Source organism: Eublepharis macularius, chromosome 3, assembly GCF_028583425.1.
Source record: "Eublepharis macularius isolate TG4126 chromosome 3, MPM_Emac_v1.0, whole genome shotgun sequence".
In the NCBI taxonomy this organism is placed as follows: domain Eukaryota; kingdom Metazoa; phylum Chordata; class Lepidosauria; order Squamata; family Eublepharidae; genus Eublepharis; species Eublepharis macularius.
In genome coordinates, this window is record NC_072792.1 from 96,080,386 (window position 1) to 96,098,601 (window position 18,216).

At 39.4% G+C, this 18,216-nt stretch overlaps 1 protein-coding gene across 3 annotated transcripts in view; it reads right to left on the minus strand.

Moving 5' to 3' along the window:
- Positions 1-18,216, minus strand: part of DOP1B (DOP1 leucine zipper like protein B) — a 100,136-nt gene that overhangs the window by 71,542 nt on the left and 10,378 nt on the right. For 2 of the 3 annotated variants that reach the window (XM_054974603.1, XM_054974602.1), the window contains 7 exons: positions 14,242-14,423; positions 13,941-14,111; positions 11,028-11,217; positions 9,622-9,720; positions 7,719-7,842; positions 3,704-3,813; positions 2,484-2,598 (listed from right to left, as the gene is read on the minus strand). In XM_054974603.1, coding sequence (XP_054830578.1) covers positions 2,484-2,598; positions 3,704-3,813; positions 7,719-7,842; positions 9,622-9,720; positions 11,028-11,217; positions 13,941-14,111; positions 14,242-14,423 — 991 coding nt within the window. Of the gene's footprint in view, positions 1-2,483; positions 2,599-3,703; positions 3,814-7,718; positions 7,843-9,621; positions 9,721-11,027; positions 11,218-12,921; positions 12,953-13,940; positions 14,112-14,241; positions 14,424-18,216 lie in introns of those variants that run through there. The other variant, XM_054974604.1, reaches the window with a different exon arrangement.

The window sequence follows — 18,216 nt, forward strand, 5'->3', positions numbered from 1 at the left end:
TAGGAGCATAAAAACCTATCCATAGAACAGAAGCAGACTACTAAAAAGATGGAAAGATAAAACCTTGAATTAAAAGCCTTGGTAAAAACATGCTTTAGTCTGGTGCCTAAAGGAAAGGAAAGTAGGTGTCAAGTGAGCCTCAAGGGGGACGATGTTCCAAAAGCAATGTGCCACAACAGAAAATGCCCTGTCTCTACTCACCACCTGAAGGCAGAGGCACAGAGAGCAGGGTGTGAAAGGCAGATCTTAACAATCAGGCTGGATAGTATGGATTGTAAACTGTGCAGGACCTTAAATGTAAGAACTAGCCCTTCGAATTAGGCCCAGAAACAAATGGGCAACCAGTGCAGATATTTCAACACTGGGCTGATATGATTTCTGTAACCAACCCTGGCCACCTGCATTCTGCACTTATGTAAGTTTCCGAACCATTTTCAAAGGCAGCCCCATGTAGAGTGCATTATAGTAATCTAATCTAACTCGGATGTGATCAGAGTATGGAACACTGTAGCTATATTACACTTTTTTGAGGAACAGCTATAGCTGGCAAACCAGCTGGAGTTGATAAAAGGTACCATGTAGCATGGAGCATATCTGTCGGCCAGGATCAAGTAGTACTCCCCAAACTATGTACCCCCCCAAGTACAACCTCCTCCAGGGCAGGCAAGCTCTGCAGTTCCTGAGCAGCCTTTTCATTGACCAACAGCACCTCAGTCTCCTCTGGATTGAGCTTCAGTTTATTGACTCTCATCCTTCTTATTACCTTCTCCAGGCGCCTATTCAGGACTACCATAGACTCACTTGACTCAGTTGTTAAGGAGAAATATAACTGGATGTCATCTGCATATTGGTGGCACCTCACCCTAAATCCCTGGATGTCCTCTCTCAGTATTTCCATGTAGATATTAAATAGCATGGAAGTTAAGATTGAACGCTGCAGGACCGTGTACCGTAAATGCCATGGGGTTGAGCAGCAGTCCTCCAGCACCACCTTCTGGAACTGGTTGGTTAAGTAAGAGCAGAATCACTGATGCGTGCTGGCCCCTGCTCCCAGCCCAACCAGCCTCTCTGGAAGGAAACCACAGTACATGGTATTGAAAGCTGCCGAGAGGTCCAGAGGAACCTCTCCCATAATTCTCCCAGGAAAGTCATCAGTCAGGGTGACCAAGGCCTTTTCCATCCCAAGGCCATCCATGAATTCTGCTTGAAATGGATCTAGATAATTCATCTCCTCCAAGACTGCCTGAAGCAGGGGGGTTGGACTAGAGGTCCCTTCCAACCCTGTGATTTTATGATTCTAAGCTGCATAGCCACTTAAGCACCTTTCCCAAGAATGGAATATTATCCACTAGGCAGCATTTGTAATCTCCTGGACCCAGCTCAGCATGATACTGTTAGCCATGAGAAGCACAGGTCAAGACTGGATATGGCGGCCTACACCCTTTGAAGCACCTTGTCTACTTCATCAAGCCTCACCAACTGAAAGTTAGCCAGACAACTAAGACCAGACTCTGCTTCAGTGATATCCTGGGACTGAGCCAGTATAACAAATGGTATCTAAGCAATAGCAGGTAAGAACAATTTTATCTGCAAAATGCACTCCAATGGAATCATAGCGGTTTTGTGTTTTCTGTGTCAACATTCTCTGGGGCCCCTTCACAATCTGGAAAAGTTCTGCTGGACAGCACTGTGCAGGTGCAATGGTGGCAGAAAAGTGAACTTGTTTTACTATTATCATTTACATGGAACAGGCATGATAATGTGCTCTCTCACCTGTGTTCGGTTGCATTTATTTTGAGTTTTTCTCCATCTGTGCACTAATCATCTGCCCAACCACTTCATCACCTGAAGCTCCTCAGTAAACCAAGGGACATTCTGGACTCTGTGGAAGTAGACAGGGCACTGAGGACAATCGTGTCCACAGCCTAGGTCATGTCTGTATTCCAAAGGTCAACCAGGGCTGCAATAGGAGTACCAACTTTTCTGACCAGAAAATCTCCAGAAGACATCAGGTATCCCTCTGGATTCATGAACTTCCTGGAACAGAACATCCTAATTGCCCTTCCACCCTGGTGAAAGTTCCAAGTGTCTGTGAGTGTAATCCTCATCCATGAAAAGAGTAGAGTGAAAAATTTCCCCTTTACCAAACCATGTACTATACCACAGAGACAACCAAACCAAGGGTATGCAGAATGTTCCAGAACAGCCCCATGGTTGTCATGGCACCCAAGAAGTACTGAGCTGATACTGTTAGGGAGCATGAACATTGAAGCATCCAAGAAGAACAAACCTCAGGATCCTCAGCAACAAGTCTGAGATTGCTTCTGCCAGCTCAGTCAATCCCTATTTTCTCTTGAGTCCCCAACATCAGGCACATACACTCAGATTTGGGGCTCTGCCTATCAAAGTATCTGGGTGAAAGACCTGAAAAACCATGGCCAGCTTCCTCCTCTATTTTTACTCTTTAGAAGCTTATTTCTTACCTATTTCAGGTTTGTCAAGTAGGCTTACGAGAATGCGAAAAGGTTTCAAATATGCATGGTGCTGTTCCTCCAAGTCACAGCCTGTAAATTCCTGATGTAATATTTCAATCAATCCCTGTTAAAACAATATTAAAATATCAAAATCATAAGCAAAAACACCATTTGCAGGCAGTTCCTTGGGTAATCTGAATACTAATTATACAGTACTACCTTGATTGAAAGTGGTATCAAATCTTATGGCGACCCCTACTGGGGTTTTCAAGGCAAGAGACTAATGAAGGTGGTTTGCCATTGCCTGCCTCTGCATATCAACTCTGGTCTTCCCACAATGGGAATACTTCTTGAAGAGGGCCTTTGACATCATGGAATCGAAGGCTCTAACATACACCTATAGTGATGGAACTGAGGAGCAGAGAGAAGACATGTCCTTCTTCAGTGGCAAAAGAAGAACTGAGGGAGGGAGCCACTTACCCTGCCTTTTATAGCTGCACCTGGGGGAAAAGTGAGCAAAAAGGCTAAGCGAGCATCTCACAGCTCTAAGAGCTTTGAAACGTCCACGGCTAGCCTGCGAATGTGCAGTTCCCATGTAGGATTGCACAGAAGATATGGTGATGAACTATGTTTCAAGTTCATAGCTATCTGACAAACTGATCTGAGGGACAAAAAAAAGTCCAGGAAAAACCACTTGGGAGAGACATTGATGGATAGAAACCAAGCAGGTTTTTATAATAAATAAAGAAATGATGGCATCTGGACAGTGTAAAAGGAAAGATCTTGATCCACAAGGGGTGATAGAGCATTGACTATCATTCACCTTGGCTGAAAACTTTTAGGGGACTGTTTGTCCCAATGAGAGGAAGTGCTTAGCTGACCAGTGGTGTGAAGAGGGCAATCTCTTCCACGGTACAAAAGAGAAGTTAGGGATTCTTTCGTTCTCTTCCTTTTCAAGTTTTCTTCTGAGTAGGTCTACTGCATTGTTGTAAAACCACCCAGCATGGGGGTGAGCGTCAGCACTTCCCACTTCCTCTAGTTTGGTCCCATCCCCTCTTCACCAAGAATGCTTTCACTTGGGCATCTGGTGATAGTTCCCAGCATCACATGTAGTTTGCCCTTGTAACAGCAGAATAGGCAAAAGCTAGAATATTGTGTTAATACAGAACCAGATACACAACGCATCATCATACTGGTCATATCTTGCAAGGAATATTACGTATACCTACGTCAACTAGAAGGTCTTTGGAATATTTTTCAAAAAAAAATAAGGCATGGTCTTCTAAGGACATTGAAACAGATGAATCCAGAACAAAAGGACCTCCTTTGATATCAGAGCCTAAGAATAGATCATAGAAATATAGTTTGCATGTTATAATGAACTCATTAACTTGTTAGCATGTTATAATGAAGTGATTTCAGATTAATGGAACAATTACAGCAAAGACAAATAACTTCCTTCCTCTCCACACCCTGGCAGCCTTCCTTCTCATCATGACTGCATCAGTCAAGTTCAGTACAGAAAGAATCACAGACCCTTACTCAGACTTGCATTAGGACCCACCTAAAAGCTACCTCCGAATATCTTTGATCACCTCTAGTAGTAAATATACATGCCTAAACTCATACTGGAAGGATGGCACTTATAATGTGACCTGCTATTATAAAGACGCAATGCATGCTAGTCACCTTTAAGTTATACAGATTATTTTATATTATGAGTTTGTCTTATATCATATATAGTGAGTATACTGCAGAAGATGATGAAAAAAGCCCAAGCCTGTCTTGTGCTCCTAATTAGTACAACGTCATTTAATGTCAAAGATTTATAATATTCTTTGCAATTTAAACAAAGTAAATAATAGTTCTCAAGGAAAGTGGGGTGCCTTACATGATTATACATTTCTGGACAATGTTTGGAAATTCATATTAAAATACGGATTATCATTTTCAAGTTGTTTACAGTATAGGGAGAACCTTTACAAAGTGCTACATCAGTGGTATATGACCCTGAAAAGACTGGCTAGGATTTATAAATTATGTCCTAACAAATGTTGGTTTTATAAGGCACCTAACACAGATCTTCTGCATATGTGGTGGAACTGTTCACATGCAAATGTTTACTGGCAGGAAATAGTAAAGAGTGGGAGGTGGACTTTCAGGTAACCCCAGAGACTTATAAATTATGTTAAACCTATACCAAAGGATTTAAGAAACTTGTTCCTTCATTTGATTACAGTTTCAAGGATTGTGTTTCTGAAATACTGGAAATGGAAGTCTCAACTTAGTATAAGTGAACCAATTTCTAAAACTAGAGACATGGGCAAAACAATCCTAAGTAGGAGGCAGAAAGCGCTCAGGGAGAAGATTTGGTAAATATGTGAGAATTATTTTTAACTGTATTAATGTCTGTGTATGAACTACTGTTTTGACAAGGGTTTAAGAAATATTGCTAATAAGTTGTTGTAATTAAAAGGATACGTATTTGTTTATGTTGAAATAAAAAAATAAAAAAATTGAAAAGCACATGCATGTTTTTTGCTTTTGATTTATAAAATGCTTTATAGGAAACTAAACTCAATCTCCTTATTACCATTTCAGCTGGATGAAATGAACATACGAATATGTTCAACAGAGATTCCAAACTCCAGATAACTTGGATGATAGAATACTAAGGTTACGATATGAAGCATGCTCATGCATAAGCATGTTGATTGAAATGGAATGGGTTTTCTCAAGCAACTAATTTAAGACTTAAGTGGAATTCCAACAGCCAGTTTAACCATGGTTAAATAAAAATGTGATCTACAGCCATGTCCATGTACTTGGGAAAAACAACACTATTAAACTCAACACTATTAAAGTCAAACTTTTCTAATATTAAAGTGTCAAAAGCTCAAAACATCCTCTACAGAAATTACAATATTCATATACAGTCAAATACTTATGATTCATACATATTAGTTGTGCAAGATGCTCAGAGACAAAACACTCCCCCTGCATGCATCAAAAATCAGGGAGGTAACTCGGGGACAGAGTCCAAGTTAATTAATCATTCTTATCAGTTCTGAAAGCAGTGAATTCTTCTTTCTTTTCCAGTTGACTCAGCAGGTAGATGGAGATTCACAAGCCCAATGCCCGAACTGAGGCCGGCTATCAAGAATGCAGATTTCGTCCCCCGGACTTCCTTAGGGGCATTCCGATGACACACCGTGTCCACTATAATTTATTCATAAGACCTGGAGGGTGACACTGATACCTACATCGCTAGATCTCCATCTACCTGCCAAGTAGAATTTGACTGTATATGAATATTGTAATTTCTGTAGAGGATGTTTTGAGCACTTTTGAGCATTCGACACTTTAATATTAGAAAAATTTGACTTTAATAGTGTTGAGTTTAATAGTGTTGTTTTTCCTGGGTGGGTTTTCCCATTCCTGTGCGTTCTCATTGTACTGGGATTGCCTTGACTGTTCATATGTCCATGTACTTGGCACATTCCTCTCCCATTCGTGCATACAGCACAATGAAATGGTGTTTTAGGACTAAGTCTTGCTTCATGTGACAGGCACATGGCTTAACCAGAGTCAGGAATCCTGGTCTATGGAGAAAAAATCTACCAGTATTTAATCCAGGCATAGGATCCCAGTAAGTCAAAAGAAAACTTAACTCTGGTAAAGTCACATGCCTGCATTTGTATGAATGGATACATACATTCCATGGAAGGTGAGACAAGAGGAAGAAGCCAGGTGCATGTATAACTTTGGCACATTTCTCAATTTGTGCACATTTCTGTTTAACTGTAGTTAAACTATATGTCTGAATGAAGGCTAAAAGAAACCAAACTTGTGATTTATGAATCATCTTAAACAGAATTGAGATACAGTTTTAAAGTGACTTACATACAAGTTACAATTTTTCTGTGAAACAGATTATGTTTCACATACTAAAAAGCAGTACATCATAGGTGCCCCTTCATGTGAAAATCTATCTGGTTTACATTTAGTAAAAGATACTTCTGTGCAAACTGTGAAAACACTGTGTATGGAATGAGTAATTTTTTTTTTCTTATATAGAAAAATAGAAAAGCTACGAACTTTGGTACCAAAGTCAAGTGCCAACTGGATCATTCAATGTTTTCAGTTTAATTGGCTGTAGAATTTACCTCAAGTCAATCAAATTAATCAAAGTAAATGCATAGTTAGTTTTTTCTGACACAGGGTGGTGAGTACAACTACAAAATGACTGCCACAGGAGGAGCAGCCAACCACAAAACAGCCACCACAAAAGGCAGAGCCAATCACAAAATGCCAGAGAGTGAGATCATGCATAAATATAACAGTAATTGTTTAAACATTTCAAGCAGAAGCTCTATTTAACAGGATGCCTTTAAAAGTGAACACATTGCTTAAAATGTAGAGGAGTTAGCCGTGTTAGTCTGTAGTAGCAAAATCAAAAAGAGTCCAGTAGCACCTTTAAGACTACAATAAAGTTGGTTAGTCTTAAAGGTGCTACTGGACTCTTTTTGATACTGTTTAAAATATTTCCTTACATACACACAGCATACTTTCAGTTATGCAGTTAAGATCACCGTGCTGTGGTGGCAGCAGCTGACAAAGCATCTTTTTAAAAATATGCACAATCAGATCTCCAATGACCAAACAGAAGCCCTGCTGAGCAAAAGCCCCACCTAACCCTGCCAACTTGAAGGGTAGCATGAAAGGTGTTGGCAGGTGTGGCACCCATGGACGCCACGTTGGGGACTCCCATTTTAAATGAATAGATTTTATACTCTCTGCACTCTTTGTTCTGCTCCACAATTATTTCAACAATATTTCTATGTAACCTGAATTCTCAATTAATTCATGTATACATTAAAGGGATGTTAATGTGGACCTCCTTTCCACTGAAATAATAGGGAAGCCCTTTAGGGCATTGCTACCCAAATTTAAGGCAACTCAATTAGCAATTCTTGTACTATTCACCACTGTTTGAGGACCTAATTTTACTATCCAGATATATGACAAGCATTTTGTAAAGAAGATATATTATTCTGTAATGCACTGTCCATTAAGGCAGCATCCCTCAGGTTTTATTTCATAACTTAACAGAAGTTAATAAATATTAATATTCAGTAATGCAAAGTAAAGAAATCTAAAAGTTTAAAAATACGGTTATATTACAAAGAGACATATTCACGTGCACTCAACTGTAACATAAAGACAGTGTAATTTGTATAGTACCTAGCAACCATGCATATAACCTTCTGTTTAAGGACATGTCTCTTCTTAAGAGGGTCTGGGCAGCTGCTGAGAGAAGATGGACTACATCAGACCTAGACAGAGGTACAGCACTTTCACTGGGATCCTAAACAAAGAACAGAAACAAGTTAGCTCTACATGCACTCTTTACAACCAAAAAGGAAACACAGAAACAAATAAAATCTTAAAACTATGGGGAAAATATTAGCAGTGTTAAAGCAAATGAGGCAGACTGCAATATTTTGAAAATTAACAAAACCATAAATGAAGGTATTCTTTCTACTCAAGATATAACAGGGACAATGCACTCCATCCAAGGCTTCTTTACTTTTAACACAAACTTCATTTCTGGCTTTCATGAAAAGAAAAGTTTACCACCATTTTCATCTTTCCCTGTCTGAAACTGTGCCATGTCATCTTTTTATTTATTTCCGGACTCACTCCTTAGTAAATTTAGTCGCATTAAAGTACAGCCGTATGATGTTTTGGGGGCTACGTGTGGCAGTAAGCTACCACTTTATTACTGCCACTACATGTGGCAGTAAGCTACCACTTTATTCCTCTCTTTTCAAGGTATTTATCCAGAACACAATATAGTTACCCATGCAGGTATTCAGATTTATATTTTTTCCCCTTTAGGTGATCCTAGATGTCATCTGCATGCATAGGAAATGTATGAAGACTAGTAGTGCAAAACAGAGGGGTAACCAAATGCAGAAAATGCAACACTATTGTAATTAAAGCAAAGGAAGGAAGTGCCCAGTTTGATTGGATGTTAAATAGCAATTTCATGATTTCCTAGTCTTGAATCCAGCAGCAATTTCTGCTGATGGAAGGGATATCCATCAGTGCACAGGGCTTTCACCTCGCTCATCCCATTGCTGCCTCAAATGCTGCTCCTGGGGAACAGGGGCTCCTAACGAACAGCATGAAAGGCAAAATGGGATCCTGCAATAAAAGAAAAAAAATCCCCAGCAAAAATAGGTAGGTGTGGCATGTTTAGGATTCTCAGTGATGTTCTGTAAATAAGTTTATTCACAAGTTCTAAAAATCACACCTGCCTGCAGTTCTGTAGTAACAACAGCACCATAAAACATAGCTGTGCCACCAAGCTTTTTGCTTCCTCCCAATGTGTATTTCCCACTGATAAACACATTTTATGCTACCTGTTACTAGATTCAGGATGCCAATGCTATTTAAGCTGATAGCTTAAATATTCTATTAGATAAAACTATAAGTACAGTTAAGCAACTATTTTATCTCTTTATTGTGTTTTTCATGTCTTTATAAGATGCCTTGAGAACTAAGCTGGTTGAGAAAGTAAAGCATATGCTTAAAACAAACAAATATCACATTTATGATGCTACACTGTTAGAGGGAGTTGTTCCTGGCATTTAGGTGCCAGTAAAGCAGGGCTCATTTCGAAGGGGAATGTACAGGAACCCAGTTCCAGCAGTTCCCCAAAGAGGTAACATGTCTAGTTGCCCTGCCCACCTGACTCTCGGTCATTTTGAGCCCGTTTCATCCCGTATTAGGGCCGAAACGGCCTGGATTGGGCCTCTGACAGGTGGTGGATTACTCTCCCACTCAACAGCAGCCTGATCCTGACCATTTTGGGCCCCTTTTCAGCCATTTTCAGCCCCTTTTTACTATTTTGGGCCCAATTTTGGCCCTGAATGGCCAGGATTGGGTCCAAAACAGCCAGGATAGGTGATATCAGGGGGTGTGGCATATGCAAATCAGTTATGCTAATGACACATTTCCAGTGATGTCAATGGGTGTGGCATATGCTAATGAGTCATGCTAATGAGTTCCTCCAGCCCTTTTTCTACAAAATGACCCCTGCAGTAAAGTAAATCTTAGATTGGACCTCAGCTATGCTTACCAAAGATGTGTAAAGAGGGAAGAAGAAAAGAACCACCTCCAAAGTATTTCTTTGTACAAGAACATTTGAATCCAGCATGGATACACAAATGGCTTTGACCTGTAATGAACAGTAAAAAATAATACATTTGGTTCCGAACTAAACTGAAGTTCAAGGCAGTAGCTATAGCCCCTGTGCTGAAGAAGTACGGCCTATGAACTGTTTGCAAGATGGAGTAGAAGAGTCAGTTTCTCTAATAGAATCCTATAGCAGAAACTTAAAACAATCTGGTGAACCTTCTCCACATGATGAGTGACTATTTGCCTTACATAGCAGCTTGTATAAGAAATTTGTGCAAATCAGTCTACTTTCCAAGAGCCCAGAACTACAAGCTCTTTCATTAAGCTATCCTCTGCAACACCATCCTCTGTTTAACACCATCAAAGAGAAGGTCTTCCACACCCCTAAACCAAGAAGTAAGGGTTGTGTTACATACACAGCTCTTCGAAATACAGCCATTCCAGTGAAAGTTGTTTTAGAATGTTGATCTTCAATGAGGGACAGGAAGTTTTACAAAGTGAACATAAAGGTTTGCACTTTCCTTCAGTTCCTTTTAGACTGCCTGATCCTGTTGCTGCAACATTTCCAACTCCTGGGAAGAACAGTTTCAATAGGCCCTGAATGACTATTTCACCAGGATGAGTACTTTTGAGAAAGGACACATCCTGAGATATGGGCCCTGAGAAGAATGTTGGTCAGGAGTTCTTGAAATGCTTCGAAGTGGCCCAAAGCACTGTTGAAAGCAGCACATTGGAAGGGCTCTCGCCCCCCAGGCTATGGCTAGTTTGCAGGACCTTCAGTCAATATGTTTGTTTGTGTAAAGTGCTGTCACCTCAAAACAACCCCATAGGGTTTTAAAAGCAAGAGGTAAACAGAGGTGGTTTGCTATTGCCTGTCTCTGTAAAGTGATCCTGGATCTCCGATCCAAGTAATAACCAGGGCTGACCCTACTTAGCTTCTGAAAGTTGATGAGACTGGGCTAGCCTGGGACATCCAGTATAAAGATTGACAAATCCCTCCCCCAATAGTTTCTTTGAAGGGCAAAAGAAAAAATAGCCTTTCCTTCTCCCCTGAAGAAGCTGCAAGAGGAAGTGAGAAATTAGAACTGGATTTGGAGTGCTCCTTTTAGCACTTCAAATCCATCTTCTCAATTGATACTGCAGATATGAAGGGAAGCTGAAGCAAGAGGGGATAGAGGAAGGTTTTTCTCAGAGCACACACTCTCCTAGTACTTGTAAGTTTATAACTGTTGACCAGCAGGAAAAGGATAAAAATAATTATTTGTTAATCTGCATTATATCTGTTAATTTGCAATATATCCACTATTTATTTATATATCCCATACATTATGATTTAGTGTAACTTACCATTAGTTTAACATCTGTCCCCAGCATATAATTCTGACACTTTCCAGACAATTCTCGGTTGATATGATTAACAACAAAGAGGGATGCAGGCAACCTTATAGAAGGGCTGACCAGGACACTTCCCCACAGTGCTGAATAGAACACCTCTTTACCAATTAGGAGAGACAACTTCAGAAGTAAAGCATCTGTTCTGTTAATTAAGAAAGAAAATAAAAGTTTCTATAAGTACTTAATAAGTAAATATTCTACCTGATAAACCAAATACTTGCATATATTTTTTACATCTTATATAGTGCCAAAAAAAAAAGCAATGGTGTAGTTGGAAGAAATTTATTTTATTCAGTTATACTGCTTCTATGCATTTTTCATATGCTTCTTCAGGAAGATCTACAACAATGTAAATAAAAACAAGAGAAAATATAAGTTACCATTTAAAAGCAAAATTAAAAGACTTGATAAAAAAACCAGTAAACACAGAACACGTGAAAATTGCATACTGCATAGGGGCAGTGTAACTAAATAAAGTAATTATTCTTCAGACTGCACTGTTGTTCTTCAGGGGTTCTTTTTGCCCTCTTCTCTTGTATTTTGCTTTCACATGGAGACAATTCTCCGTGTATCTCTTGCTACTGCAGCAAATGCAGAGGCATTCACAACTGCAACAGGGCACGCACATAGCAGTTTAACAGTCTACTTTCTTCATCTCAGCTTCCCATGGTCACCATTCCCCTTTCCCCATGCCACTGAGGACATAAAACAAAGAAATTGTTAATTTTATAGAAATCAAGCATTTATTGCCATGACCTTCTAGTTCCTCTTAAATCACAGCTTCCATTGTTTTTCAAGGGTCTCTAGCCATTCTGTTGCAGAGATACAAGGGGAAGGTACATCTTCATAAGAAAAAAGGCTAGAGACTTACTTTTAAAGGGAAGTTGAAATTTTAGAGAAACTAGTAGACTGTGGCAATAGGTTGGTATCTTGCTTTATCTAGCTAGCAATTTCATATCATTTCTTGAAAAGCCAAAAATAGCCCTCCAGTGGCTACAAGGGGCTGAGGGAAGGGAAATGGTGCCAGTGACCATGGGACTATGGATAATGTACAAATGTAAATTCCTGTCTGGATAACCTAAAAATGCATTTAAGACAGCATTCTTTTGAAAAAGATCAAAGAAAAGCAGGTTTGGGAAAAAGCATACCAAAGATGGGAAAAGAATTATTAGAACATAATCAGACCACGATGTTGTATACATTATAAAAACATAAGCTGGAGTTCAAGGTAATGGTTATTACGTACAAAGCCCTTCATGGCCTTGGTACAGCATACCTACGGGACCACCTCTCTCCCTATGTCCCTCCACAGCAGCTTTGCTCATCCGAACAGGGTCTCTTGCAAAATTGAATTATTCAAAAAGGCCTTTTTTCTCACCTAAGAGGGTGGTATTGTAGGAAAGGGATCCCAGATGTTTCACCAATGAGTTAGAAACCACAGATTTCACCATTATGTTGCCTTATATATTATCTGTTGCTTTAAATATGTACTCCTATATTCTACCTGTGCTTTATGTTGTTCAATGTAAGTCCTAGAATTGATTATGTTCTGTTTCAGCAATTCCTCAACCCCATACTGGATCCTTGCTAATACTGTATCTTTGCAAACTTATATTCTTTTACCCTATGACATTGTTTATGGAAATATTTTTGAAACTGTATTCATTTACCCTATGACATTGTTTATGGAAATGTTCTTGACACTGCATGGAAATGCCTGCCCTTGTCCTTGCCACTAATTGTACTAATCTCACACTATGTAATCCGCCTTGAGTCTCAATGAGAAAGGAGGAATATAAATAAATAAATAATCTTTTTTCCTTCTTGAAATATGATTTTCTCCTACCAAATGTTTAGAATTTTGAGAGGGAAGAACTCCGCCTTTCTGAGAAATGTAACGTCTTCTTGGAGATTCCTGTTTAGCAGCCAGTCACTTCTTCTGAATTTTGGTAAAACTTAGGAATTCTAGACAGTTTCAGGAAAACTTTGAACATTCCAATTCTTTAGATTACTGCATAATATATTATGAATCTTAGAAAACTCAAAAACTAGAAAGGAAGACCAAATTGTGGGTAAAACCCAAACATTAGTGCCACAGTGATATCATGTGATTTAAACAATGTATGGAATTAAGATGTTTTGTCTTCCAAACAGGAAGGGATTTATTGGTGGAAAGGAGAGGCTTCTTGACTCACCAACTGACAAGCTGATTTAAGGGAAGTGACTAAGAGTGTGAGCCATATATCCCCAATTCAAGTGTCATACCAGTTAGGAGCTTTACAGTGCAATCCTAAACAGAGTCACTCCAGTCTAAGGCCATTGACTTCAATGGGCTTAGACCCGTGTAACTCTTCTTAGGATTACATTGTTAGACTCACCACTGCCTCAGTTTCAGCTTCTTGTTTGCATTATGAGTGACAGAGCAAAATACATGGAGCTATGAGAAACCATGAGAGCACATCCTTAATGTCAAATATTACTTCTACATGCTTTGCAAGCAGAATATTACAAAAAAACAAATAACAGGATTGAGGAACAAGTATCTACCCAGGACCCTGGAGACCTACTGGCCATTTGTGCAGCTGGGAAATGACTTGGTTGTTTAAGAGGCTCTTATCCTTTCCTGCTTGCAGGTGGAAGCACAGGTTTGCTCACGTTTGTGATTCTGCAGTCAAATGATATTTCTGTGGCCACTGCTGGACACTGAAAGAAGATCCTAACTCTAAAACTACATTCTCCTGCCCTTCTTGTTTTTATTTCAGTAATTTACACTGTTCTACCATACAAAAGTATTCACATTGCACAGATAAACAGAAACGTGTTAACATGTAATGTTATGTTTTTCTGAAAGTATGTGATACTTACCTATCATAGATTTCTGATCCTTCTTCCAGTCCAGGCAGAAGGCCAATTATGAAGGCCTGAAGACTTGGCAGGAGAGACTTCTGCAAGGGAAGAAAATATTTCTCATACAGACCAAGAAGAACAGGCCTCACTGACATTGCTGCATTTGCCAGCAGAGGAAACAAGCCAGAGCTGGACAGAGGAGAAAAAAAAGAGAAATATATATAAATATATATTAAGGAAAAAAAGGTATGACCAAACATATAAAATTGTATCAAGTTCAATTTTTTTTGTCTCTTCTCTTTAAATAGAAAACCCCTACCTGTATAGGAATAAGTCCTTTGCAAGCCATTTGGTCCCAATAATTTTAAATATGATCTCATATGTCTCTAGTGCCTTTAAATGCACTCCACTAGGTAAAGCTGGATGCAAACACTGAGATAGCCTCTTGCTGATAATCAAGCGTCTTGGTAAAAGAGAGTATTTCAAATTACTTTGAAGAGCCTGTAAAAAAACCCAACAGCATTGAAGTAAGAGTTTATTGTAATCATATGCTCAAGTAGAATGTCCCTAACAGTATTCTGGAGAACTGATATAAAGTCGCCCTGATCTGGACGTCCCAGGCTACCTGATCCGTCATATCTCAAAAGTTAAGCGGGGTCAGTCCTGATTAGCAGTTGGATGGGAGACCACCAAGGCAGTCCTGGGTCACTACACAGTGGCACACAATGCAAAACCACCTATGTTTGTCTCCTGCCTTGAAAAAACCTTATGGGATTGCTACCTGATGGTAAGTTATACACACATATGATATAAAGTTACTCATTTCAGGACTATATTCACAACTCCTTACTCAACTATTTTACACCCATTTTCCAAAAACAATTACAGCATCAGCAACTTTAAACAGCTGAACTCCTACTGAGAACAACTGATTTGCTGAAAGGCTAGCAGTTTGCAATCACCACACTGCTTGCTCAAGAATAAATGAAACTCAGGTGTCACCATGACTCTCAGAAAATGACTGCGATGCTTTATCAGAAGCTGTATGCTTGTGCAATACTCCACACCAACTGGATATATTGGAGCATGCTGTGGTTGTGCAGTCTTTGTCCATAAGCAATACATAGCCATAGAGCTGTTCATTACAAATGACAAATTTAGCAATATTTTCAGTTACTTTTATTTTACAAATTTAGACAAGAGATCATGGCTTTAGTTAAATATGTACCTATGCATTATTCTTTTGCTTTATGGCTGACAAAATAAGCTACTGCAGGCTGCAGTACTTTAAGGCTTTGGTTGGTTACTTCTGCAAGCTGAATTGGTAATTTATACACTTCTATTTCCCCTCAGCTTGATGGAAGTTTAGCTTTTACAGAAAACATTATTCTTACTAAAATTCCTAGGGAAATAAAATAATATAAGGCAGACTGGCATATTATGCCAAGGGTTGACAATGATTAACAACCATTTACAAAGAGAAGTGCAAACATAACACTCAAATGGATCACTGTGACACACCTACAACAATCTCTTTCATTGTATGACCTAGCCTTAAGGCTGAATTCAGAAGTTCTCTAATCATAGTTTAAGTCCAATTCACTATGCTTCCTGCACTTAACCATCAGGATGAACTGGAACTAGAGAAAGCTGGGAAGTATTCAATCCCGCTCTACTCACCAGAGAATGTTGAAGAATGCATGCAGACATGGCAATAACATAGTTTAATTGCAGCTTGTTTAATGTATGAATGCAGCTTACATCTCTTAATTTTCACGTATCTGTATCAATTCACATAGGTGAATAGTTATGTATTTGTTGAAAGCTTCACATCAATAAGACACAGCGCCTCTGTTTTATCAGAAAGAGAATCTCTCTCTCTCTCTCTCTGTATGTGTTAGAAACTCAACATGGAGCTCCTTAAGCATTTTGAAGTAACTATAACTTTTCAGCTTTACTATATTCTATAGCATTTGATATAACTACTCATGCCCTCCCTTCTAAGCCTGTTATATAAACGTATACCACAATTAATTTGTTAGTCTAATACAACACAAGACTCTTGCCATTTTTGTAGAAATTAAATTTATGTTAAAACCCTGAAAAAGAACTCTAATGTACATCTTTGAAAACAAAGAAAGAGCAGCAAACAGATCCTGCATTGAAGAGGACCTGGGGAAACATTCTGCCAAGGGTAAAGTGGGCTTTGGACACCCAATCCACAAAGGTCCTTCCTGCATTCATAACACTGAATGTCAAAGTGGCTGGCAACAAATTGTACTAAACGTAGAACATTTCAATAGGAGCAAACATTTTAAGGAACAATGATACAATAACATATTCTCAGCAGCACAGCTTTCTTTTCCCAGAGACCAATGTTCTAGTACAGAAAGAGAAGTTATGACCATACATTGTTCAACTCTTCAATTAGCACAACAAGCTATCCTGAACAAATTCTCCTACAATGTCAACACTGTGAATTGCACAAGCACCACTATTCTGTGAACATTTTGGTTTACATGATCAAATTTAATTAAGACCAATTACAATAATTAACTCTAATAGCACATTTAAGACCTTGAAAATTGGCATGGGATCTCTTATCTATGGAGAATAATTCATAAGACAAGAAACAAGCCTAGTCAAAATATATGAAACAAAGCATACAACTTGTTCCACAAGCAAACAGAGAAGAAAAGTAAAAGCACACATCTAAATATGGAAGTTCCAAGTGGTTGCTGTTTTGTTTGGCACAGATATAACAAGTGAATGGTTTCAAACTATAATTGCACATAATTTCCAAGTAGCCCATCAAATTTATCTATGGAAAATATGGATGTTCTGAACAAACAAAGTACATTCCATGGATTAAAGTTTAAGGCTGCTTAGTTTTCTAAAGCTTTCCCCTTGTGTCTTCTGCATTGATGCCTATTAAATTCACTTCCAACTGTGGGGGCAGATATCATACAGTGCACGAGGCTACTAGTCTCCCTTTTTTAAAAAAAATAAAAGCATTAGCAGAAGGTCGTGTCTGTGAAATGGGCAGAGACATAACAGGAATGTGGACGCTACCCTTTCTTCTGTGGAGGGGTGTGTGTGTAAACTAAGTAGAAAAACACCCAAGCTGCAGTTCTTGTTTCCACTATTCTACCATTTAACTTGCAACATCTGCAGTAGCCTTGTCATTAAAAAGTCACACACATCAGGAGTTTGTGTCATGTACACACACCACACAGAATGGCCAAGATATCTGTTCTGCATGTTTGCACTGTAACAGAACAAGGACCCACAAGGTTTTGCAAGGGGAACTTCACCCCCCTTCATTATTTGCTATTTTCCTTCCATGAAGGCATCCATACCTTCAGCCCTCTCCCCTTTTCTGCTTCATCCTGTCCTTCCCATGCACCAGCCAACTGATCTTGATTTGCCCCCATCTTCAGCTTTCCTTCCTTCACTCTCTGAGCCAGCCTCTCTCTGGGAAACCCCTGCACAGTTCTGGAAGCAAAGCAGGGCGGAATGCAGTTGCAAAGCTGGAACCTGCAGGGACTTGTGGGGGCCGGGCAGGTTTACTTTTGCTAGTATACCCCTCCTGACACTCTTTGCTCTTTTCCTCCTCCTGGAAATGCCCATATCCTTGCCTTTCCTTGCTTCCTTTTCGCCTTTTATCTGCTCCCCATCTTCAGTTACATTTATTATTGATTTACTTCATTTATACCCCACCTTTCTCCAAAAAGGTTACACAAAACAGCTTAGATTATCCTCCTCTCCTCCACTGTATCCTCACAACAACCCTGTGAAGTAGGGTGACAATATGTGATTGGTCACCAAGTGAACTTCCATGGCAGAGGGGTGACTTGAACCTGGGACTCTCAGATCCTCACAGGCTTGAGCAGAAACAAGCAATTTGAGCAGTAACTGTCACTCAGTGGTTGCTGCCAGCCCTGCCCTGATGAGTGCTCCCTTAAAAGCTAAAACAATCCTGGAAAGGACCCTATACCCACCCTTGCCTTTTTCTGACAAAAATCAAGGCTTGAAGACTTGCAATACAGTTGTGGTTACCTAGCAGAGGCCACTGAGGGTATTCATTTCTTAAAGCCACAAGATCTGCTTCTGTCATTGGAGGGTTAACCCTAATTTTTTTTTAAATTAAGTTTTCAGATTTTTCTGGGACGTTTTTAGGGTTTGTAGTAAGATTAGTCTTATCTCCAAATTTAAGTATCTACTGATCTAGCCATGCTGAGAATTGGATACACTGATGATGCCAATGACACTACAGGCAGTGGGTTGCATTTGA